Below are 24,957 nucleotides of genomic sequence, written 5' to 3'. Positions count from 1 at the left end.
TGTCGTTTAACTTACATTAGTTTCTGAATGCATCCATTCATTCAACTGTGTTCTGCTCCAATTCTGCCTTTTTAGTTGTGTGAGAATTTCCATCTTCCCATGCCCACTTTTTAGTTTGTATAACTTCAGTCTTGGTCTTCTTACCCTTGTAGATTTTGATGGTGCCTGTTCAGTACTTTCTTTTCTTAATGTTTCTATTACGGCCTTACCTTAATGTGTGATCTCATTCGTCAGTTTTACCGTAAAACTTTAAAAATATACACATCAGTGGTAAAATAAAAATAAACCCAACTTGGAGACAGTTCCCAAAATCAAATGCTTCCAAGTTGACAAAATGTTATTTTAACATTCAGTATGTAATAGAAGATCTAAGCAAATACTTTATTTTTTCCTAGAACATAGGCTTTTTTTCATTGTACAGTGAACTAATTTTTTACATTAAGATACTTTCTTGAATCTCTCCTGTGGAGTTAATCTTCCAATAGTACATCTAATTTTTCAATCTGGTTACTTGTTTGGTTACTTTTTTTTTTACTGTACGGCTCTGCTACCCTAATCTTCCGCACTGCATGCATGCTAATTGGAGTTCTTCCAAAAGAAAACGCTCCACCGGCTGAAGGAGATAACTTGCTTTAGGAACTGCTGAATTGCTAGATATTGATATAATTTGCACCAGGTTTTCCTTTCTCCATCCTGGACAATCACTCACCCTATCCCAGTGACTTTATGGCTTCAAATCTCTCTGCCCTCATTCATCCGTGAACGTATCACAAATCCTTGGTGTCAGGCTGAAAAACAAGTCACTGGGGTCCAGAGTAGCAGCCATCTCCTTATTCAGCTTGCAGTTTCTGGAAAAGGACTTTTAAAAACAGTTTCAGGGCACAGAGAGCTATCATTTGCCTAAAACTGTCTCACATCCAGGCTCTACTCCACTGGAACTGTTAATGTTTAGTGGAGTACTAATCCTCCTAACTATTAATCTGCTTCACTAATATTCAAGAAATGACAATCTAACTGTGCTACGCCACTTCAACTTTAAGCTCTAAAAAACATACTTGAAGGACTGACATATGAATTATTTTTCTTACGTAGTCTGACATACATTCTTGTACTATGGCTTGATGCCATAAGCTTTTCTGTGCAGACGTTTTGCAAAGCTTGCTCTGCAACACTACTTCTGAGATCTGAGACCAACCTTTACCTAAACATTTCATCTAAAAGAAGAAGAAAAGGGGATACTGTGTTCTCTGCCAAGATCACTCCGTTATCAACTTCCCCTTCTCCTGCCATTACTTCAAAAAATGCTGATTTTCGAACAGAGAACAGGAGTCTGGTGGAGGAGGTGGTCTTCGTCTGTTTATACTTTCTTAGGTTCAAGAAGAAGACTAATTATGTTTAAAGGACACACACTCTGACATTATGCAGAAAATGACGGCTAGGGAATGGTCAGAATGAGGACATGGTAGCCTGAAGCGGAAGGAAAAGAACAAAACTTACAGAATGACCCTAGTCAGAATGACTCCTCACCTTTCACTACCCACCCACGCGTAAAAAGCTGACTTCACATGCCGTCACGTTTTAATATGCCTTTTCCCTGACAATGTTACAGTTCGACTCACTGTACCCTGCTGGAAGCAGCTTTAGGGCAGAAATAAGTGCTTCCTAGCCAAACAACAGTATCCTTGCAGATCCAGTGCAAGGAGACTGCAGTCTTACAGTCTATTTGGTTTAGAGGTCAGCCCTCTCTTTGCTCCTCTTTTTGCTTCTCAAACCTCATTCATTGATTATTCAATTCTTCCTCTCTTGGATCAACATCTTTAGGCTAAAAGGCTTAATTGTAAAGGTTCAGCTGTTCCTCTTCCATCTATACTTTTGCTGTCTTTGAAGAGCTGTATTGTGACTAAGAACTTGTTTTGAAAATGTGCATACATTATCAAATATTAACTAAAAAAATGTTAGGGAAAAAGTTAATATAATAGAGTGTTTATATATCAAGTTAGTTTCTTTCTTTATGATTCACTATCACTTAAGTTAGATGAGCTTTCCCTTTAAGTTAGACATAAAAAGCAGACATAGCTTATGTTTTTTAAGACAAGCTCTTGAAACTACACTGACTTTCTTTTTTCTTTTGGCTTTCTTCACACCCACACCACCTCCCTTGAAAACAAGGAAATCATCTTTTTCTTCAGCCTTTCTTTCCCCCCCTCCATCTGCACATGTTATCCTGAGGCCTGTTATTATATTTCTTGGTGATTTTTGTTACAAGCCTGGAGACCAATGTATTTATTTGTTAGAAACTGCTTTTCCCGAGTCAGTCATCCAGAGCCGATCAAGATGATGGTCGGCTTTATTAGGCTGTGGGAACATGAAGGGGAAGGTAGCTTTACTTTTATGCCCGGCCAGATGCTTGTGAGCCAAACAAAAGAAGTAATATTTGTAGATTGCTGAATAGGAATCGTACATTTGTGTGAAATCTGCATATTGATAAGAAAGCTGCAAGGCCAGAATTCCCAGAGCGAGAGAAAATCGCTACAGGTATTGAGTTTAATTTTTGAATTGCCTGGTGGTGATATCTGAACTTAAGGAATGCATTTGTTTTGATGTTTCACTGTTAGTTTTTAGTGACTTTAAATCAAATGCCTTATACTTGTGAGCTGCACTGAGGCACAAAACTTTCTATGGCACTTCATAACATCATTACCAAACACACCCAGGGATGCAGATCAATATTCATCAACAAGTACCACAGTACTTATCACAGATTTTTATCTGGAGCGAAAGAAATCAAAACTCTCTGCCAGCAAGGGCTATCTCTGAATTGAAAATGGGAAAGCAAAAACTTTTATGAAGAAGTTGTACTTTTTTAAGCCTCATAATCTGATTATAAAATGTACTTCTAAAAGGGCATCAAGAACTAGAATCTTTTGACTCGTGTGCTATCGATACCTTTCCAACATAATAGCTGGGAATGAAAGTCGTTCCAGGAGGCAAGAGAAATCAGTGACTGAATTGATTCTCTCTATGCTGCATTCTTATTTATACGGAGAGAAGTTGTGCTTTTGTTTCCAGGAAAGAAATTGAAAGAAAGATAGCTGCATTCTTTATTGCTCCACACTTCCTTTTTGTCAGTAACCCAGTCTTTGATGTGGGTTCAGGCCAGAAATCAACAGTGTAGTCCATGTTTTTCTCAGTCTGGCTCTGGGTGCTTTATGATGTTATGGTTAGCTGATAGTTTAAGTCCTTCTCCAGATCATGACAGCATGATCCCTCTTCCTCTTGCCAGCACTTATCTGATCACACAGTGAGCTAGCTCTAAAAGTAAGCTTAAGCTGAAATAAAATGAACCCAGCAAGAAAAATCATAGTTCCGATCGCTCACCTCTCTGAAACTGGTTCATTATGGGCTCGTACATAAGCCAGCATGCTCGATCACCTGATTATCTCCTTACTGTCACCTCAGTGTGCCCTTTAACCGTACTCTCATTAAGCTCATACAGAACCGACAACGTTCTGCTCAAGAGCAATCAAATTCTTGAGAAACTTTTTATTTAACTTTTTTTGTTTGGAAACATGTCATTAAGTATGCTTTATAGCAAAAATTAAGAACATTAGTTTAATTGACCTCTTTTTGGGTGGACTAATCTAATCTACAGACTATATATCCTTTAAAATGAAATTGGATTACTAGAATTCTAGGTAGACTAACCTGAATAAATTGCAAAAGTTTCTTCAGCATCCTAGCATCAATAATTGATTTAGTTCTTTTTTCTCTTCTGGAAAGTTTAGCTGTCTACCTTTGTTTTAAAAAGAATATTTAAACAAATGTAAAATAATGAATTTTGGCCTTGAAATCGGGTCATAAATCCTGGGAATCTGAATGATTTTTTTAAAAAATGAAAAATACTTCATTTTCCTAATGGGCTTAACATTCTGCCTCAATCTAAACTTTCTCAAATTTGTGCATTACTTTCAGGAGTTTTAGTTCAAATTTATCTCTCTAGTCTAGAGGATATTTCTATATAAATCAGAATTGTTGATAATAAACCTCCTACAGAAAATTGAAAAAAGATTAAAAATGAGTCGTATGGGTAAATTGTTTCACAGGACAGTAATTTATATGGATTTTATGACTCATAGGATAGTAATTAGTTCTGATCAGATGAAAATTCAGAGAATGAAGAATTTGCTTACTTCTACCTGGTCTGATTTATAGGACTTCAGTCCTATTATCATTTTGCATTGATTACAAGACCTTTGCATAGGTTAATGATAATGGTTAAAAGTTTCTCAACAGTGAAAAAGATTGAAAGGATGGATTTCTCTAATTAAAACAGGTATTATTGACAATGTTGATTCCAGAGCTCTATAGCATTCAAGTTATTTTTATAATGAACATGGATTTAGAGGTTATTGGATGAGAAAGCAATAGCAGTAGATCTAATTAAGGTTACTGAGGTTCTCAGTAGCTCAGAGTAGAGAACAGTTAAGTTTTAGTCTCCATATGCAAATTAAAACCATGTGTTTTAGACACATAATACTTTGCTATATGCTAAAATTGAATAACAAGTAAATCTAAAAGTGTACATTAACCATTTTGACAAATACTATTATCTATTTTTGATTCTTAAAAGTGAAATAAATGGGATTCTTGCGGTTTGTGACAGTATTTGTTTGTGTTGCGTTAACTAATAAAAGCTTTGCTTTCTAAATGGAAATACTGAGTTCATTAACCTATAATGTGAAACAAATGCCACTGTGAACTTTGAAAGAAAACTTTCAAATATTAAACTAGAGACTTAATGTCTGTTGCTCTTGTAGTTAAAATGACTTGCCAGACTCATGTTAAGATCATTGGTTGCAATCTATTTCTCATATATACAGCTTTCAGAAAATATATGCAGTTAAACATGATACGTCGGATTCATTTCCTAATACATGTTTAGCCATACAGAATTCTCTTAGCTAATGTCATTAGGCAAACTGCTTAATTGCTTTTTAACAATGACAGCAATACTATTCCTTCGTTTGGAGGTGAGATTACTTGCATCCAAAAATCCCTTATGCATTAATAATTTTTGTTTGTGTTGATTTGTATATTACTGTAATGATTATTAAAATATATACAGTTAAAAAGAGGGGTTTCGATCAAATTATTTCCTCCAAATAAGTATCAATTATCCAATCCAGAAACTTTCTACTTAACAGTATCTATATTTAGTACATAGACAGAGAGCATAAATAGACAACAGTTCAGCACACTGTCTCAAGGAGGTCTTAGCTGCATCATGCTAGGGAGTACTACCGTATACGGACAGCGGCATAGCTTTCCCTGAGAAAACTGGTGAAAACTCTGTCCATTAAGAATAAGATGGATAAAGTACAGAAAGGATACTCTAAGGGGAAAAAAATATATTTCTAACTTCCAAAACTCAATTTGTTCAATAGATTTAACTACTCTGGAGTACTAGAAAACCTAGAAATAACTTTAAAGCGGAAAAGGAAGTCATCTGGGGGAAAAAAAAATCACCTCTGGCATAATCCAGAATGTAAACCTGCTGAAAGGTAGCACACCATACTGTTAGGGCCTTCTTGAGTCCTTCCCCTTTGTATATGGAAAGTGTCACCTAGTGAAAACAGCGTCTCCTGCTCTGGGTATGAAGACCGCAATTTTCCTTTTACATTCTGTCCTGGCCAGAGTGATCAACTAGTTTATGACGACTTAGTTATCATCATACATTATATATGGAAACAAAAATCTCAGTCACTGATGATTTCCCCTTGTGGAGGTGCTCTGAATACGAATTTTCCGTTGGCTTGGCTGCTAAGTGAACATCCTCTCATTGTTCCATATTGCCTTGTGGCATACAGATCGGATTCAGTGCTTGGACACTCATACTCAAGGACCTGCCTGGGGTTTGATGCACGTTCTCTGAACTACTTTTCCTTATGAAGAGCTGTGAAAATCCACAATATTGTGTTTCACTGAAAGAAATGAGTGGAGGTTAAGAATTTTGCTGCTAAAATTCCTATCACAGTACGGAACTTTTCTATGAGAATAAGCAGTTCTCAGAATTTCAGTGATTTCCCTGGCTATATCTACACTGTCAAGTAACTTAGCTTGCAAGTTGTCTCCTGGTCCACATTGCAGAAATGTTAGTTCATTCCATGGCTCAGCATTAAGGAAAACCTTCTCCACCCCTCCAAAACAAACCTGAAGTTCTGTGGATAATTTATTCCATTGACTGCTCCCGAAAGGCAATACAAACCAGATGGCCAAAGGCTTGGATTTCTCTGCCCTACAAAGTCCTTCAACATCAGGCTTTTTATTTTCAAAGCACTTTCCCATGCATGGATATCATAACCCAGAGCATTTAATACACTCCCTCAGTTTCATGTTATAAAAACATCACCTGGTGGGTTGCAGCACAGCCCTTATGTTATTTCAGACACTTTGAAGTAAAAACAAACAAACAAAACAATAATTGTATTTTGAGCCAAGGAGATCACCACATGTGGCTTAGAAGAAATCCAGGGCATTGCACTGTGCAGCAGATTTGTGCATCTGTTAGTTCTAGGTATTGCTAGCTCTGAGCAGGGTAGACACAAGCCACTCTGCCCCACTTTACCTAAAGGATCTCCTCCTGGGATTTGTATTTAGCTATGTAAATACAGCTACATTTACTCTTTTTGTACTTTAGCAGGAAACACTTTCACAGAGTACTGGCCCCTTAGAGATGTTTGCACACATTAGACTCTAATTCATTGCTTTCATGGGGCTATAGCAGCCTAAATTTGTCATTTTTGCCCTGATTCATCACGCCCTTCAACACCAGGCAAACTCAATGCCGAAACCAAGAAATGCTTACAGGTAGGGTTTTAGGTATAAAGCTGAAAACATAAGACTACAATTGAAAAAAATATGAACTTAATTAGTACCCTACCTTTTTTCTTAACTCTCCTACCTAGAATTCCTTAAATGTAACCCACTCATCAGAGCTATGGGATTTAGCGTTTTGATTTTTTTTTTCCCCACCAAAGATACATAGCATAATGGCAGGAATATGTTAGAAAATATTCACTGCTCATTCAGTGATGAATCTATTTTGTGAATAAGTATAGGATTAATCTGGTCAAAGTCACACTGTAAATACCTACATCTGAGTACTCCACTCCTTTTTATAGAAATACACACTTGTGTAATTACCTATTTCTCTACATTCCTACATAATAGGAGATAAAGTAACTAGCTCACCTGTAGGGCAGGATTCAGTTGTTTAAACACAAGACATCTTCACAGGGCTTTATAAGAAACAGACTTCTTTGGGAAGGGCAGCCATATGTCGAATGCAATACACCCCCAAAGTGTCTAAAATGTCAGTAGACGGCTATGTTTAGACAGCTGAATCTCATCCGCAGATGTAGGCTTTACAGATATCTAAAATTCAGTGGAATGAATCTTACCTTCAGTATCATCTGGGATTATCTTCTTAAGCTCATCACTTTTGACTTAAGTATCGTCATACTGCTACCTTTTGCTGCGCTGGGGATGGCACACCATACCGAAGCTTATCATTTCTGGCACAAACTGACCTGTATAACCACTATAGCAAAACAGATGAAACTCTGCTCTGACAAAATAGGAGCTTATCTGCGATTTTAAAAAAGCTGTATTGACTTTTTAATGGATGTGTTTTAAGGATTCTGGCCTTTGTAGTTAAAAGTGATCTCATGCAGCTGAAAAGGTGCAAGCATATTTTCAGCTTGTTGTTCTTTTTATTTTGGCTTTTCATTGCTTTTGATTTGCTTTTTTCTTGTGTAAGGCAAAGTGGCATAATTTATGTGAATTAAGAGAATCATTCACTCTACTTTATAAGCATAATAAATATGTATCTCTATGCTCCAAAGCACCCATTAATCACTCAGTGTCAAAAGTTAGGGATCCTAATGGTCTGCTTGTCTAAATGGTTCACTGTCTCTTATTGCTTTTCCCACCTTTAAAGCATCAGGCAACAGTCACAGGTAGAATTAAATAGTGAAATAGAGACATTGCTGCTGTGGCAAAATCTGTTATTTTGGTTTTGACCCCTCTTTCCTCCTTCATCTTCCCAGTACTGTCAGCCTATTGGGATTGACACAATCAGATAACAATAATACATTACACCCAAATAACACAGAAAGACAAAAGGGACAAGAATTAAAACTATTTTACAACATACAATTTTAGTATCACTGAGGTCTGTTTTCTGTGCTAATCCATTAGTTTCATTGATGGAGACAGCAATTATATATGATCATGTAGACAATAGATCCCATAATGCAAAAGCCTTCATTCAGTCTAAATCAGTCATGTAGATTCAATCTTTTTCCCTAGTGCCTTTTCTTTTTGTCATTGTTCTTTTTTCAAGAACCTTCTGGCAAACAGAGCAAACAGAACTGCACTGAAGAAGAGTAAACTTGAAGTATTAAGAAATTCAGCTGAGCAAAATGATTTATAATTCAGATATGGAAAACCCAAGTGCAATGCCAGATAATTGATTTTTCTTTAATATTTAGGCCTAAAAAATCCCCAAAGCCTCATATGAAAAATGCTTGAAAATTTTGACATTTCTTTAGGCTCTGTGGATTAACTGCTAATTTCTCTTTCATTAAATGAAAGCTAAACAAAATAAAGCAGAGACATATTTTTTTCACTAGGTTAATTTCTGACTTCATTCTCGGCACAGACATCTCTCATATCACTGTACACCTCTCCTAAAGCCTTGCGATGGAAGAATGATAGAGCAATGTAGCTTCCTTCTGTCTGTATTGCTTTCATTGAGTCAGGATTTTTGTTGTTGTTTCTTATAACTAGTGCTGAATTGTGAAACATTTAATACCTACAGAATCACAGAACAGGTGATGTTGGAAGGGACCTCTGGAGGTCATTTAGTCTAATCTGCTGCTCTTTTTCATTTCACTTACCGTGCAAGGAAAGGGTAGACTACATCATAAAAATGTGTATCATAAATCATAAATAGGGTAAATATATGTTCTATAATATATGTACACTGTAAGAAGGGCATTTTTCAAGTAAAAGGTAGGATATGCTTTCTTACTGGAAGTGTCCCTTAGCTTTTGAAAGTATAGATGCAGCCATAAAAACATGAAGTTTGCCTAACGAAATTAGTTATTTGCCAGGTATCCTGCATAACATAGCTCTTTTCAGTCATTTTTTTTCCGCTCATTGAGACCTCGTTGTCCACATCACATGAAATTCATGTGAAAGAATGTTTGAATAATAATAGAGGTTGCCCACTGTTTCTAATTTTCTTTCTAAGCACTGGATACTGTAAGAGTTTTGTTGTATTTTTAACAGATTAATGGTTTAAAAATGCTAGGTGAGGTATGATCTGACCTATGCTGAATAAATTATTCTTTACATATAGTTATTGTTCAGTAAAAACATGTATATGTTATTTGAAATAGAAAATGAAAGTTGTCACAGCAACCACTACGTATAAAGTGAAGTACGTCTAAGGTATTTAAACATACCTCTGTGGTCTAGTATAACTATTTTTCAAAATGTTTTCTTGATATTGGATACTTTGCAGTAAAATCTGGCAAAAACAGTGAAAAAAATGGAAGAGATATCCATTATAAGATTAAAAGTTTCAGCGGGCAAAAGATTGGTCAAATCAAAAGATTATTTGACAACTGTTGTCATTTAAATTTATGAAATATGAATCCACAGTAATTCCTTTTTGTTTTTTGTATTTTGTGGTAAAATCAATTAATGCAATTTTTCAAATTTAACTGTTTAAAGACATTATTGAGACCTCAGTACTCTGAACTGACAGAATTAAACTAATACTATATCTTCCTTAATGCTACAAAAAAAAAATATGTTGATATTGGTCAGTGTTGGCGTTTCCTTGACACAGTAAGGAGATTCTTTTAGCACTATTGTCATCTGCAATTTCCTGAGATGATTGCTCTGATATGACTCACTTTTCATCCTTCTTAATCATTATGATATCCTTATCCTTTTTGCCTTTGCTTCTAAATTCTTCAGTTTACTTTATCAGTTATATCCAAGTCTCCATCTTGTACTACTTTCCAAAAAACTCTAATGGCCCCTTATGGCATGATAATAATGCATGAGCCTATAAGATGTCATCCTTTTCCAGGTATCTCCTCATTATTGTAAATTCCATTTCCAACTTCATATTTAGACATTACTCTACAAGCACTTCAGTTATTTTCCTTCTGTTTGTCTAATACTCTCTGTATTTCTTTAACTTCACATAAAGTTTCTTCATAATCTTTCTTGCGCATTATAGGACATAGCTTCAATCAGCTATTAGTGCTTTTCTTCACAGCTCATGTGTTATAAGATCCTGGAGCACAGCTTATATATAATGACTGAATTAGTTATTTCCTCTGCTAAGAATTTTGTATACAACTTCACAAGAAAAAAGAGTGTTAAAAGTAGTATTGTCTTGTAAAAGCCACATCCCATCATTTTTTTCCTATTTGAAATACTACCCTCTCCTCACTCAAATTAGTCCTCTTATTTGAGGTTCATAAAAATGCTTGTGCCATAAGAACTGTATTTTAGATCTTCCAGAATGTCCTAAGAACAATGATGCGCACACAGAGAAATCCAGTTCTCCCCACTCTCTAAAACTTGGATAGGGTTTGTATGCAGCTGGATTCCCACAGAAACTCATTTGGCAGCTTGGTTTCCCTTGAAGAGCCATCTCATTTGTAATATATGTTACTGCATACATTGCAGATAAAGCAGCAAGGTGTCTGTGGTGAGACTCCAGATATGCAGATATTTTCTGGTCTAGTTCAAATCAAGCCATTGTTACAGGACCTTCTGTTTAAAATGAACTGGATAGTCTCGGGATGGTTCTTCGCAGGCAAGTGTCTACTATTCAAACGTCGTAGCTCCTTTTTGCAATACTTTGATAATCTCAGCAGGAAAGGTCCAAGCCGAATGGAAATGCTTCATGTTTTTAGGTCTGACCTTTCAAATCAAGGTTAAGGTCTGTTGTTTGATATTCGAAGGAAATGATGCTGCTGCTGCAGCTTTTCTGGAGAAGAGTAAAGCAGGCCAGCTCTCCAGGCTGCTAGTACTGTTACCTTTCATAGGCTTTAAACATCTTTAAAAGATGCTAAAGAGTGTTAGAGTTTACTTTGCAGCTGTAATACTATAATGAGAGACTGTAATATTCATCACACAGTTTGGTAAAATTCTTTCACTGATTAATCTTTTCTAAAATAGAGTAGGAAAATATTTTAAGTTGCAGTCACTGACTGAATTTCACAGCTGATGTTGGGCAGAGAGATATGATACTTTATATAAGTTCATGCAAACATTATATTTGGATTCTAATTCCCAAGAGATTTATCTGCTGTTCTGCTTTGCAATTCTAGCTTTCCTTCAGAAAAAGCCCTGAACCTCAGCTGAAATTTCTGAACTTTAGCATTTTCCAGTCAAAATATTAGCTCTAGCATGACTTTGATATTAAATCAGAAACTTATCACACATCATTTAAAGGATGTGGGAAACAGATGGCTTTTCTTTAACATAGTATTTCTTTAACATAGTATTCTTTTCTAGTATGTGAGGGAACCAAATCTAAACAAGCTCACTCTAGATTTTGTTCTGTTTTGCTGCAAATATTTGTATAGCTCCCACTGCAAGTTTTCTGTGAACCAAAGAAGCTAAATTCATTTAGAGAAAAGGATCACTTTTACGGCTGATTATGATACATGAAGGATGATATATATGTATAAACAGAGATATATAATGCACAATAGAACCTGCTTACTTAAATAGAAAATATAGCTAGATGTAGGAACTAAGTTTATAGCTATTAGAACTGATTTAAAAAAAGCATTCTATAGAAAAATGCAGTCCTGTTAAAATAGGTTATTTTTCAGTATTGTTTTTCAATTCAGTGTTTTTTTGTAGTAAAAGGTCTAAGTATGTTTTTTGAACTATCTATTCAAATAAAGTCAAAGTTGTGGCATAGCCCTATGACCCCTATATAGGTCAAAGGGTCGCTATATGTTTACACTACTGTCCTAACAGTATATACATTTAACATAAGAGATTGTATTCAATACATTATAGTATTCTGACTTCATCAGAGGAAAATGTATTGCTAGGTTTGAATATTTTTTTAAAAACACTTTTTTCATAGGAATTTCCAAACTTTGTTGTTTGCATTTCAGGTTGGGAAAAAAACTTGAGGTAGCTTTTTCCATAAAAATCAATCTTTTTTTCATTTTTTCATTTTCCTGCTTTCCATGATATTGTCAATGAAAGCGCCACTAGATGTTAAAGTTGACCCTCTAGTGAATAATTAATATCAAGTCAAATTGCCTTCAGACTTAGATCACACCCTTTAATTGAAGACTGGCAAACACGTTATCATCAGCTGCAAGATCTAGCAACATATTCCTTTTTATGATGATTATCTTTCATAATAAATGAGATACTAGATATTTAAGGTAAGGTCATATATTTCACTCAGTGCTGTGACAGAGTATTTCTCAATACACAGAAAAATCTGCTTTGTGATATCTATTGCACTTGGTTAACTGTATTGTTGCACACGTTCAGCAACAGAGCTGAATTTTTCACAGTGTTGAAATTAATGTTTTTAAATAGTGGAACTCTTCACTAAAACTCTGGATGAATGACCTGGGCAAACTTATTTGGTTCTACCTCTGATACTGCATAGAAAAAACCTTGTGATCTACCCTCTTTGGTGATCCACCAAACATTCCTTCTGCAAAGTGCCGAGGGACTGATCTTTTTCTAGAGAGGTTGCTCAATGTGCATGATAAGAAGGAGCTGTTTTCTCTCCTTCTCAGTAGATTTTGTTGCTCCTCCTCCTTGTCCGTCCGCTTGCATTGTACTCACAGAGCTAATTTTCACAAATTCCAGGCAAGAGCATTGAATCAATAAATCCACACAAAATAGCAGTCTATTCTTCTGTCTAAGCACAGCAGCCAAGAAGACAAATTCATTCTAGCAGGTTTTTCAGACAATGTGATTGACTTTCGCTGACTCTTCCCTTAATGCATTTTTTCGAAAATACAGGAAGGAGATTTGAGTAGATACAGTAAGTTCACAAAGTGCAGCTTTCAGCCTGCTTTTAGGGAAAAGAGTATTTTTAACATAAGCACCAAAAAAGTTGTTCTTTTTAAAAATGCAGAACTTACCATGATTCTCTGCGGCTTCTTATTAAACTCTAGCTTAACAAGGAGGATATCACCATGACTAAAATATTCATCCTCCATCGTAGTCCCTTTGGAAAAAAAAAAAAAAGAATCACTAGTTTATTCATCTTTGCTAATAATACAAAGAGGGAAGAAGTACCTAAACAATGAATAATAATGCAGAAACTCAGACTGTAAAATCAATATGTCAGCTCAGTAGAGCTGGGTTTCTTTCTAATGCTGCTGCTCCAGCACAGTAGACCTTACCTTCTAAATTATATATGTATTGACCTAATTACATAAATATTGACTTTGCTTTATATGAAGCCTTTTTCAGTCTCAGTGTAATTACAATGTCAATATTTGTTGCATGTAATAACATTGAATTTAGACTTGTTAATTTTGATTGATAATGGCATGCCACAAGTTATTACATGGGATAAGACAGTTAGTCTAGAAATATGCACAGAAAACACAAGCAACTGATAATGCTGCCAAAGCTGAATGTATCTCCAAGACCTTCTATTTCCAGTTGTTTAACAGGGCACAGGAATTAAAATGGGTGATTACATCCTTGATCCATACAAAGCATTTTTTTGAGATGGAGGAGCATTTATCCCAGTCCTTGAACATACAATATTCAGCTGGGACCTTGGTAGAAGATTTCCTATTTAAAGTTAGACTTACATTTTTGCTAGTATGTTGTAAACTCTGCTTAAGCAGTGTCAAAATAGATGTTGTATATAGTAACAAGTATACTTTGCTGCGTACCTTATATCAGGTATACATTGTTTTTGAATAATATCAGGAGCCGGACACAAGCAATTTCTTATTAAATTGCTTTCTTTTTTCTTCAAATTCACGAAAGATATGAGTACTGGACATTTAGGTACTACTGAGACTTGCAAAACTGTTCAATCTGCAAATGTTTGCTGAGATATATTTCTACAAGAACTGCTTTGTTCAGAGCTGGCAGTCCTCTGAATTGCTTTCAATGATGAATAGTCATATAGTATAGTGTGTGTTTCTAGATGCAATTACAAAGGATTTTGAATTTGGCAGTAACATGAGAATCAGAAACCAAATTGTGACAGTCTGCGTGCTGAGGATATTTAAATTTGTTCTAGCTATAGCACGTTGCCAGTAGTGACAAGGCATGTATCATACTGTATTTTCTTATTTGTCTCAGCAGGGATGCCAGACAAGACGAACCTCAGTGACGTAAAGAAAATCCATCAAACCAGCGATGGCAGCACTTTAGACACGACTGGAGCAGGATGTACAACAATGCCTGATTATATGACATTTATGCTGATTAGTTTGGTAACACTATTTCTCAGTCTTTGGTAACTGTGTAGCTCTGTCTTGATATATGTGTCTCATTGTCATCTGTTTGTCCCCACTCAGAAACCTAGAATAAGGGATCTGGTGGACAGAGCAATGCTGATGATAGCTTGTGTAATATCAGCCTCTCTGATCTTAGGCCTGAATATTAACAAAATCGTGTAATATATTTCCTATTTTTTAACACCTGTATAGTTATGAAAAATTATGTTTCTTCTCAAAATATTTTATGTTAGAAAAAAGTTGACTTTGATAATCTTTATATTCAAAGAAATTTGAAAAAAGAGAGATCACAAAATCTCAGAATGACTGAGAGTGGAAGGGACCTCTGGCAATTGTCTAGTCCGAACCTGTGCTCCAAGTGGAGTGAGTCAGCTACAGCAGATTGCTCAGGGCTGTGCTCAGTTCAGTTTCAAATATCTCCAAGGATGGAGGCTCCACAATTTCTCTGGACTGTTCAACCATCCTCATAGCAAAAATGTTTTTTTTCTCATTTCTAAATAGAATTTTCTGCATTTGAATTTGTGCCCATGGCTTCTTGTCCCTTCACAGGGCATCACAGAGAAGAGTCTGGCCCCATCTTCTTCACTTCCTCCCATCAGATATTTATATACACTGAGCCTTTATTCCCCCTTGAGCCTTCTCTTCTCAAGGTTAAATAGTTGCAGTTCTCTCAGCCTCTTTGTGTATGAGAGATGCTCCTGTTCCTTAACCATCTTTACGGCCCTTTGTGTAACTCATGTGTGGCCCTTTGTGGACTCGCTCCAGTATGTCCATGTCTTTCTTGTACTGAGGAGCCCAGAACTGGACCCAGCATTCCAGATGTGGCCTCACCAGTGCTGAGTAGAAGGCAACAACCATCTCTCTCGACCTGCTGGCAACGTTCTACTATAAGGGCACATTGATGGCTCATGCTCAACTTGTTGTCCATCAGGACTCCCAGATTCTTTTCTGCCAACTTGCTTTCCAGTTAGTTGGCCCCCAGTCTGCACTGGTGCATGGATTTATTCATACCCAGCTGCAGAACTTTACGCTTCCCTTTGTTGAAATTCATCAGGTTCTTCCCTGCCCATTTCTCCAGCCAGTCGAGGTCCCTCTGAATGTCAGTGCAACCATCTGGTTTATCAGTCACTTCTCCCAGGTTGTGTCATCACTGAACTTGCTGAGGGTGCCTTCAGTCCCACCATCCAAGTCTTTAATGAAAACATTAAACAGTATTGGCCCCAGTATGAATCCCTGAGGATCATCACAAGTGACTAGCCTCCAGCTGGACTCGTGCTGCTGATCACAACCCTACATACAATTGATATCAGCTATTGATACAACTGCTCTGCCCTTTTCATGCCTATCTTCAGACAAGGTAGGATTAAATTCTGGATTAAGATATCTCTAGCCATATGTTTACATATAGGTGTTTACATATGAGCTAGATGTCTAAGCTGTTGTTGCAGTCAGTGGAAATACAGAGCAACATTCAGTTACCAAACCACAAGCAACTAGTTGAGTAAGCAAACCCACCTGATCTCCAGCTACTGCCACAAAAAAGCTTAGTCTTTCGGTGGACCACTGAACTAAGCCCTTTGTCAATACAGTCAATGAAGCCTGGTGAGTTATTCAGCTCGTATTAAAGCAGACATCTAAATATTCATTTGCCCCCAAAATAAATGTCTGGTGCCATCAGAGATTTCACAGAATCACAGAGTGGTTGAGGTTGGAAGGGACCTCTGGAGATGATCTAGTCCAACTCCCCTGCTCAAGCATGATCCTCTAGAGCACATTGCACAGGATCGCGTATCTCCAGTGAAGGAGACTCCACAGCCTCTCTGGGTAACCTGTCCCAGGGCTCTGTCACCCTCACAGGAGAAAAGCCTTTCCTCATGTTCAGATGGAACTTCCTGTGTTTCAGTTGGTGCCCGTTGCTTCTTATCCTGTCACTAGGCACCATGGAGAAGAGTCTGGCCTCATCCTCTTGACACCCTCCCTTCAGATGCTTACACAAGTTGATGAGATCCCCTCCCACCGCAGTCTTCTCTTCTCCAGGCTGAACAGGCCCAGCTCTTGCAGTCTTTCTTCAGAGGAGAGGTGCTCCAGCCCTCTAATCATCTTGGTAGCCCTCCGCTGGACTCTCTCCAGGAGTGCCATGTCTCTCTTGTCCTGGGGAGCCCACAACTGGACACAGTACTCCAGGTGAGGCCTCACCAGGGCTGAGGAGAGGGGCAGGATCACCTCCCTCCACCTGCTGGCAACACTCTGCCTAATGCACCCCAGGATCCCATTGGCCTTCTTGGCCACCAGGGCACACTGCTGCCTCATGTTTAACTTGTTGTCCACCAGCACTCCCAGGTCCTTCTCGGCAGAGCTACTTTCCAACAGGTCAGTCCCCAGCCTGTACTGGTGCATGGGTCCTGCCTAGGTGCAGGACCTTGCACTTGCCTTGGTTGAACTTCATGAGGTTCCTCTCCGCCCACCTCTCCAGCCTGTCCAGGTCCCTCTGAATGGCAGCACAGTCTTCTGCCATGTCAGCCCCTCCTCCCAGTTTAGTATCATCAGCAAACTTGCTGAGGGTGCCCTCTGTCCCTTCCTCCAGGTCATGGATGAATATATTGAACAAGACTGGGCCCAGGACTGACCCCTGGGGGACACCGCTAGCTACAGGCCTCCAACTTGACTCTGCGCCATTCACCACAACCCTCTGAGCTCGGCCATCCAGCCAGTTCTCAATCCACCTCACTAGCCACTCATCCAGCCCACATTTCCTGGATCCAAGATACACTAATGACACTGGCATATATGATGCAGAACTTAGGAGAAATTCCAGAAAGCTGCTTAAATGGGAGTCATCTGGAGTGGCATCTGGTGGCTAGGTGGGATATCCTTGGATATCCCTTGGTGGGATATCAAATAGCACTAGATATATATGCGTGGGTGAGTGAACCATACCGCAGATCTCCATCAGTAATATTGAGAATTGGAATACCTAGCCTACGTGTTGACACATAAATACAAGAGCCTGAATCACAGCATGAATCCCAACTCAAGTTCTTATGCTTTATAAGCTGATCAAAGTTAAATGTTCCACAGTACTAACAGAACATTCTATATTGCTGTTATAAGGTACTGTAGTCAGGCCTGTGTCCTGCTGTGACTAATTTCCATGTCATTATAAGTAGAAAGTATTTAAGATTATTGTGTGGTTATTTCCTCTTTAAAGTCTATTGTAAGAGAAAAAAAGGAATGCACAATATAATACTGTGTACACTCATACTGTACCAAGAATTCTTCCTGGACTGCAAAAACAATTAATTTTAAATGAGACTAACATAAAGAAGCATGTGCAAATATTTTTATCCCTAAATGCATGCATTAGTCAGTAGTGCACATAGTATAGCACACAGGTAAATAGTAATAATGTTTAAAAAAGCAACTAAGCATTCCTAAGAGCAATCCCCATGCCCAGATAAACATCATTAATAGGTATGTGTGCCAGTGTGTACATTATACTTTACCTCTTCTTTCTTTTGCAGGTTTTGTAAATCAGTTCTTTATATTCACTTATGTTGTTATCCCGCATACACTGAAATGATAACGAAATTCAGGGAAAGAAAATCTGATCTTTTCCTTTTTCTTCTTCACATCAGCTCAAACGAGTAATCCATCTAGTCCACCCCCTTTTTTTTCTAACAGTGAGTGACCAGTCCCAGTCACTTCAAGAGAAACTGAAAAATAGCTTTGAATAGGAGATTCGTAAATGGAGCAAATTTTCCCCTAACACCCTTACTTAGGATTTGGTTTATATCTTGAAGCACTTTGCTTCCATTCCACAATTTTCTATGTTGTTTAAGTCCTTACTGATGGAGCCAGTTGGTGAGTATAGTTTACTCTACAGCATCTTGAAAACATAAGCCCTATTTTCAAATAATGAAGATAATTAGGTCCCAAGGCCTCTTCAGACACATATATGTTATTAGTCTGTATTACACCTCAGTTTTTTCATGGCCCACTTCTCTTATTTTCTGTACCACATCTACACACAATCTGTGACTCCTTCTGGAGTGGAAAACTACGTCTCTCCTTCTCAGATACCACACTTGAATAATCTAGGTGTTGGGACCATTTCAACATGTAATATGAATACAATGAAAGTAAGTCTGGAGTTCCCACCGGCCCCATAAGCCATGTGCCCTCATTCACCTTCATGTCTCATCTATCTCTATGCAACATCATGGCCTGGACTCTTGGTGCTAGGCTGCACCACAGGTCTTTTAATCATGTTGGACACCTTATAAAGAAATATTATTCAATCTTAAAGAATCATAAGAAATTGTTAAAAATGTTTCAGAGGAAGGAGAGGACACTAGCTTCACAGAGTTCAAGGCTGCTGTGGCAACTTGTCTCAGGCTAACCTTGGGGAGCTAGTGCTGCAAAAATCTGCTGGAAATCTGGCAGGATGCTCAAGTGTAGCTCCAGGTAGGCAATGGAGAAAAAAAAACCCTGAAACGTTGCCTATCTTAAAGCCAACAATAAAATGAGGAACAGTTGTTGGCAAGCATTGAGCAGGAAAATGTTGAGCGTGGCATGTAGATAGCATATGTTAAAGAAGCTAGGAGGTGAGAAAGAAAAAAGGTCTGAGCTGGGAACAATATAGTGTAAACTCATCCTTATCATCCTAAAATCATGGAACATATGCAGTACAGATGTGAGCTACTCTTGGCCAATTGCCTTGGGGTGCAGATGTTATTCCCTGCAGCAGGTCATACAGGCAGCACAGGACAGTTCCTGAGCTCCAAAGATCCCTAGGCAACCTGAGAAATGGCATCTGAGTTCAGGTCACTCCATATATTTTCATTTATTACTACTTTAAAGCTTTTAATAGTTCAAAACTTTTCTGTATCTCACAAAACCTTTACTGAGTGAGAGTTTCATTTCATTGTTTTTTTAAGCCCTTGATATAATACAACTGACACAGTTTAAAGTAGGGATGCTAAAAAACATTTCTCAGATAGACATCTTCTTCAAATGCTGATTGTACTAAAATTGCAATGGACATCAACATTAAAGCGGTGTATCTGGTCACAGCACCATAGAAAAGCTGTGAGTAGAAGGTAAGAAAGCCTTGTAGGCAATAGCTTTCTAGAGGAGAGTGTAGTTACTTACTCCGAAAACAGTATTTCAGAAAAAGAATAATTATTGAAGGACAATTTTTCATAAATCCCTGATAATTTTAGTTTGCAAGATTGAGCCCTTATTCTTGAATATTCATTTTTAATTTTCTTTAGATGCACTTGTATGTTTAAATGTACCTGATTACAAAACAAGTATGGAAGCACACTTTGCTTCGTAAATAACGTCCAAGCAATTTAAATAAATATTTTAAGGTAACAGCGTGTAGTTAGTGTAAGAGTGTAGTTAGTGAAAGAGGACAAAAAGCATTTATCTCCTTAGGAAGCAAGTATCATTGTTACTTTACTGACTAATAAAAGGTAAAGCATAAGTGCAGCCATATAACAGGTTCTCTTGAGATAGAGAGAGAGAGAGAGAGAGAGTGTCTCTGGAGAGATAGATAGATACATATATACAGCTTATCCCTCTAAACTTATATTTTTACATATTTAATAAAATTATATTCCTTTTCAGATTATAAAAGGTTTTAGATGAACCTAATTAAGGTTTCAGATTAATATTAGTATTTCCATATATCTAATCAGAAGTGCAAATTAAAATAGAAGAAACAACTTTTAAGGGGCTGATGCTATCTCTGCTTAATTTCTTAAGTTCATTACTACTCTGAAATAGTCGTCTAAACATGAATCTTACTCAGCAAATGTTGCCATTTCCATGTGTTCTGAGTCACAACTGATGATAATTGAAAAAAAAAAAGTTCTTTTTAACTGCATTAAGCTAAAAAGCTAATGCGGCTCTAGAAAAAGCCAGGCTCTGCCCTTGCAAAGCTCAGCAAGTTACTAAAAAAAGTTCTAGCTGCTGATTCCATCCTCCTGGTGATGCATGAATAAAAAGATATGGCCTGACTTTCAGATCCAGACAAAATTTGCATGTCTGGCAGTTAGAAATTGTATCTTTTACTTTATTTGGGAACCTGTAAATGTGAAATACTAGAGACAATATGCCTGCTACTCCCTGAACTTGTTTTTACCAGCTCACATTGAAGAGGAATAACATGCTGAGCTTCTGTGGTTGGGAGGACTTGGTCGATGCATCTCATCACCACTGACAGCACACAGTGCTGGGCCAGGATCTCCTATTGTGCGTGCCTAATTTAGGTGTCACATCTATTTCTCTCCAGGTTTGTCAGACAGCCTGAATCTATTGTTAGTCTTTTGAATTCAAGTCACGTGAACGTTTGTCTCAGTGGCAGTTTCTGGCTTCCCTGCTTCCCCCTGTGCCATCCCCTCTCCTGCTTGCGTCACTGGTACAAGAGTACCAGCCGTGTCAGGACCATGCAGTGAAATGGGTCGGGGTACTTCTGATGCAGGGAACCCAGTTCCCAGTTCTGGGAACCCACTTCACCTTGCATCTCCTCAAACAACGGTAGTGGGAGAGCTGAGTGGGTGGCCACAGTGCTCACGGCAGTTCAGTCGCACGTTACAGCAGATGGGCGCAATGTTAGGTATAGCAAAACCTTCTAACAGCATAACCATATAATGCAAAAAATTGCCCTCGCAGTTGCACCTGTACAAAGATTCATACTTTTAGCATCTAAAGCAGAATATGACCATTAAAAAAATCAAAGCAACATCTGATTTTATTTGCATCTTCACCTTAACATAGAAACACATATACAAGCCACACATAAAAGACTATGACAGATCTTTTTAGTCTCCCGACAAAAGCATATTGCCCAATAAATACGTTAGTATACCTTACCCTGAGCTGTTTTTCCTTCTTTGTACCCTAGAGCTATGTCTGTAGGGGATTGATATTATATAGTAGGAAAAAGCAGTTTCCTGTTTACTTGTACGATCTTTCATTTATTTCTACGTGTAGCGAACACCTTTGTACTGACTGTTAAAAATATTTTTCATGTCTGTTGCACGTTTCTGCTTTTTGCAGCCAGAAGTGTTTGTGAAACCCTTGTCTTTCACTTCTTATTTTTAAAAAGATCAGAGATTTACTCAAATAAAGCAAAATGTTCAATACCAGTCCTTTGATAAAGGTAAAGATCAACATGATCCTAAAGAATAAATGCTGCTTATCATGTATATCTGTATCTTTAGTAAGCTATAAAAAATATTGTATCTGTACTTTCAAAGCATCAGTAGGACTGATAATTAGTGCATGGGCTAGGTCCTTCTTTTTTACATCTGTGATACTATTGAATTTCATGGATACAGCTGAAAGCATAACTTGGCTTTGTATTATCTACATGCAAAACTGAATTGATGATACATTTAATACAATAAGATTATTTTTAGATAGTTATCACAGCATTACAGATAATAATAATTTGTATTTCTCTGTTCTAAAATGGTTATATGTATACTATGGCAAATAAAAATATAAAATTTATATTGTGAACTCCCATCAACCTTCCTCTTAGAGAAAGAAAGAAACATTTATTTTCCTATTAAATATGCAACTTAATGTTAAAATTTTCAGCATGTTAGTAATTCAAATAAATTTTGATGATGGATGGAAACATAGGAAGCATAAGAGAAGACTATATCATTGTTCAAATCTGTAAGTAGGTTGGTACACTAATACTTAGTTAAAACAAATATTTTGAAATAATGTCAATTTGCTTGATTTCCATCTCTTGCCCTGAAAATCCTATTTCTCTATAACAATTTGTAAAACCACTAAGACTTAGCATAGCTGCAGCCATTGGGACTTCTATGAGAAAACTGATATAGCCTTTTGATAGGTAGCAAGGTTTCCATACTATATCAAATTTACTTATGATGTTGTATGAATAAAACACAAACAAGATCAGCTTTATGAAAGACTGTAAGTATCTATCAGATTTCAGATCCTAGGAGACACCGCAAACACATGGATTAAAACAAATAATCTGAACTAAAATTGCTATAGACTTATCTGGCACAGGGGAAAAGTCAACTGTTTTAACTTGTGCATCTAAAATTTAAATTCTGAATGATGGACTCTTTTCTGCACTCCAGACTCAGTCCAGTTGCTTAAACATAGGTCACTAGTGCTATGCTCAACATCTTTTTTTGTGGGCAAAGGGGAAGCGCATCTTATGTATAAAACCAAGTACGTGTTATTAGTATAATTGAAGTGTTAGGAGTCTAATTTAAGAATCATTATTGTTCTAGATCTAATTATTAGAGATATAGTTAGCACACTTCTAAAGTCTCAGTAAGAGTAATAATACAGTTAAAATTATAATAGACACACTTAGTTTCTAGCCCTTTTTCTCGTCTCACCCTTCCACTGCTCCTCTGGGTCTCAGCATCAGTAACTGCAGCCTGCTGAAGAGGGTACTTCAGTGAGCTGTTGGCCACGGGAGCCTTTTGTCAGGAGGAACATCATGTTGATGTTGCTGGTTTCTTCTTCCTCAGTCCAGCATTCATTCTGCATCATTTTTATATGTTTGCTAACATGCTTTTACACCATTACTCTTTCTTCATTGCTCTGCAGCTCCACACCACATCCGAATTTACGATATATGGTGCCCCTTTTTTCTATGTTAGATACTATGTCCTCTCTGTTACCCATGAAAACCAGTTTTGTCCAGCTCCACGTTTGCATGTCTTTACTGACCCGTGGCTGAGATGTTTACAGCAGTGGGCTCTCCAGGGCCAAGGCTGTGCCCCATCTCTTACCATCTCAGGCCTGTGCTGCAGTCCCTGTCCCCACCTTTCAAGGCCTCTGCTATCAAAGTGGGCCTGTGTTTCTTTGCATTACATCATCGTGGTATAGTCGTAAATATCTTGTTCTACATAGAGTAACTGCTTGTTACTGCTACCTCTATAAAACTATGGTTGTATACAAAGATAAATGAAAATGAAGCAAATTTGCCATAGCCACCTGATCAATTAACGAAATTGCTGTTACAGCTAAACCAAGCAAAACAAAGCCACAGGCAGATCATGAAAAGTTCAGACAGAGCAAGCCTGACTAGCCTCAGTCCTGAGGCCTTGAAAACTCAGTGCAAGTCTTTTGACCTCTTATTAGCAATGACAATACCATATTTCAGGGCAACCTGGTTACACTAGGACCACCTGCACTGCTCCCCCCTCCCCGCCCTTCGCCAGGGGTCTTCCCAGCACAAGTCTCATGTTGCTTCTGCCAGCCCTGGTCCCTAATTCCTTCTGGCTTCTCTTTCTAGAAGAAAAATACCTTCTAAAGTATTTACCTCCCTTCACTGGCTGCACAGACAGTTTAGATACTTGAACTAGCAGGACTGGTCTGCTACACCACGCAAGATTTAGGTACAGATAGTCCTGATCCTGCATCTTTATACCTGCAAAACTGGTTCCACAAAAGATCATGTTATAGTATATACATCCCTAGATTACAATCCACTTAAATCAAATACAGATTAAAGAAATATGTCATCATATCTAATTCTGATCTGAGTTAAATCTTTCATTCTAACCTGAAAAGTATAAATAGATGTACGCACGCTTCTGCAACTTGTGATAGCGTGAAGAGTTCAGAAATTATCAGAATGAGGTGACACTGCAGATAGGCAACTCAATTGCTTTAAACCATTAGCAATTCCAGCGTGCTTTTGGATGTACAAGGGAAGGATTTTGCAGAAGTGTAAAATATTAACATAATTATTATTGATATTCCAAAGTTATTTTTCATTTTTCTCTTTTACCTAGGAGATTCTTAGAAATAGACATTAGCAAACACTAATAACATATCCAATCGTTTTTGTTTCACTGATTTACAATAAGATATTTTATAACTTCCTGTGAATTTTATGTATATCTCTTGCTGCACAATAACCCCATCTGAATAAACTTCACAGAAAGTTGGTGCAAATGCAAAAGATCATCTCTACTGGGAGGAACTGATTATAACTTCTGCTTAGGTCCCATTGTCCTCAGCTTTTTCTTTGTTTTTCTCTCATCTCTCAAAAAGCATATGGCAGTAATGGCTCTCTCTATGCTATTGCAAAGACCCGAGGAAATAAATTAGCTGTTGGAATAATTAGATGCTCACTTCTTCCTCTTCTTCAAAATGTCATATTATTATTATAATCTTTTTCTTTCCTTAACTTGTTTAGGTTTAGATTATAAGTACTTTCTTAAAGCAGGACTGAATCTTTGGGGATTTACTGATTTTTCTCACAGGAAAATCTGTTTTACTGGGCACACCTTTAGTGGTCTGACCCTGAGGCAGAAGAGGAATCCTGCCTGGAGGATGTGAGCCTCAGAGATAGGCTTTTTGCAAATCTTAGAGAAAA

The 24,957-nt window shown here is 37.5% G+C and overlaps 1 protein-coding gene across 2 annotated transcripts in view; it reads left to right on the top strand.

Moving 5' to 3' along the window:
• Window positions 1-22,085, top strand: part of GPC5 (glypican 5) — a 742,566-nt gene extending 720,481 nt beyond the window's left edge. Inside the window, exon 8 of one of the 2 annotated variants that reach the window (XM_068929087.1) lies at window positions 14,410-22,085. In XM_068929087.1, coding sequence (XP_068785188.1) covers window positions 14,410-14,567 — 158 coding nt within the window. In that variant the 3' untranslated portion in view covers window positions 14,568-22,085. Of the gene's footprint in view, window positions 1-14,406 lie in introns of both variants that reach the window. The other variant, XM_068929080.1, reaches the window with a different exon arrangement.
• Window positions 22,086-24,957: the final 2,872 nt, after the last annotated feature.

The sequence above is a fragment of the Struthio camelus genome, chromosome 1 (assembly GCF_040807025.1).
Source record: "Struthio camelus isolate bStrCam1 chromosome 1, bStrCam1.hap1, whole genome shotgun sequence".
Classification (NCBI taxonomy): domain Eukaryota; kingdom Metazoa; phylum Chordata; class Aves; order Struthioniformes; family Struthionidae; genus Struthio; species Struthio camelus.
The sequence above is the reverse complement of the archived record's forward strand: the minus strand, read 5'-3'. Positions and strand labels throughout refer to the sequence as shown.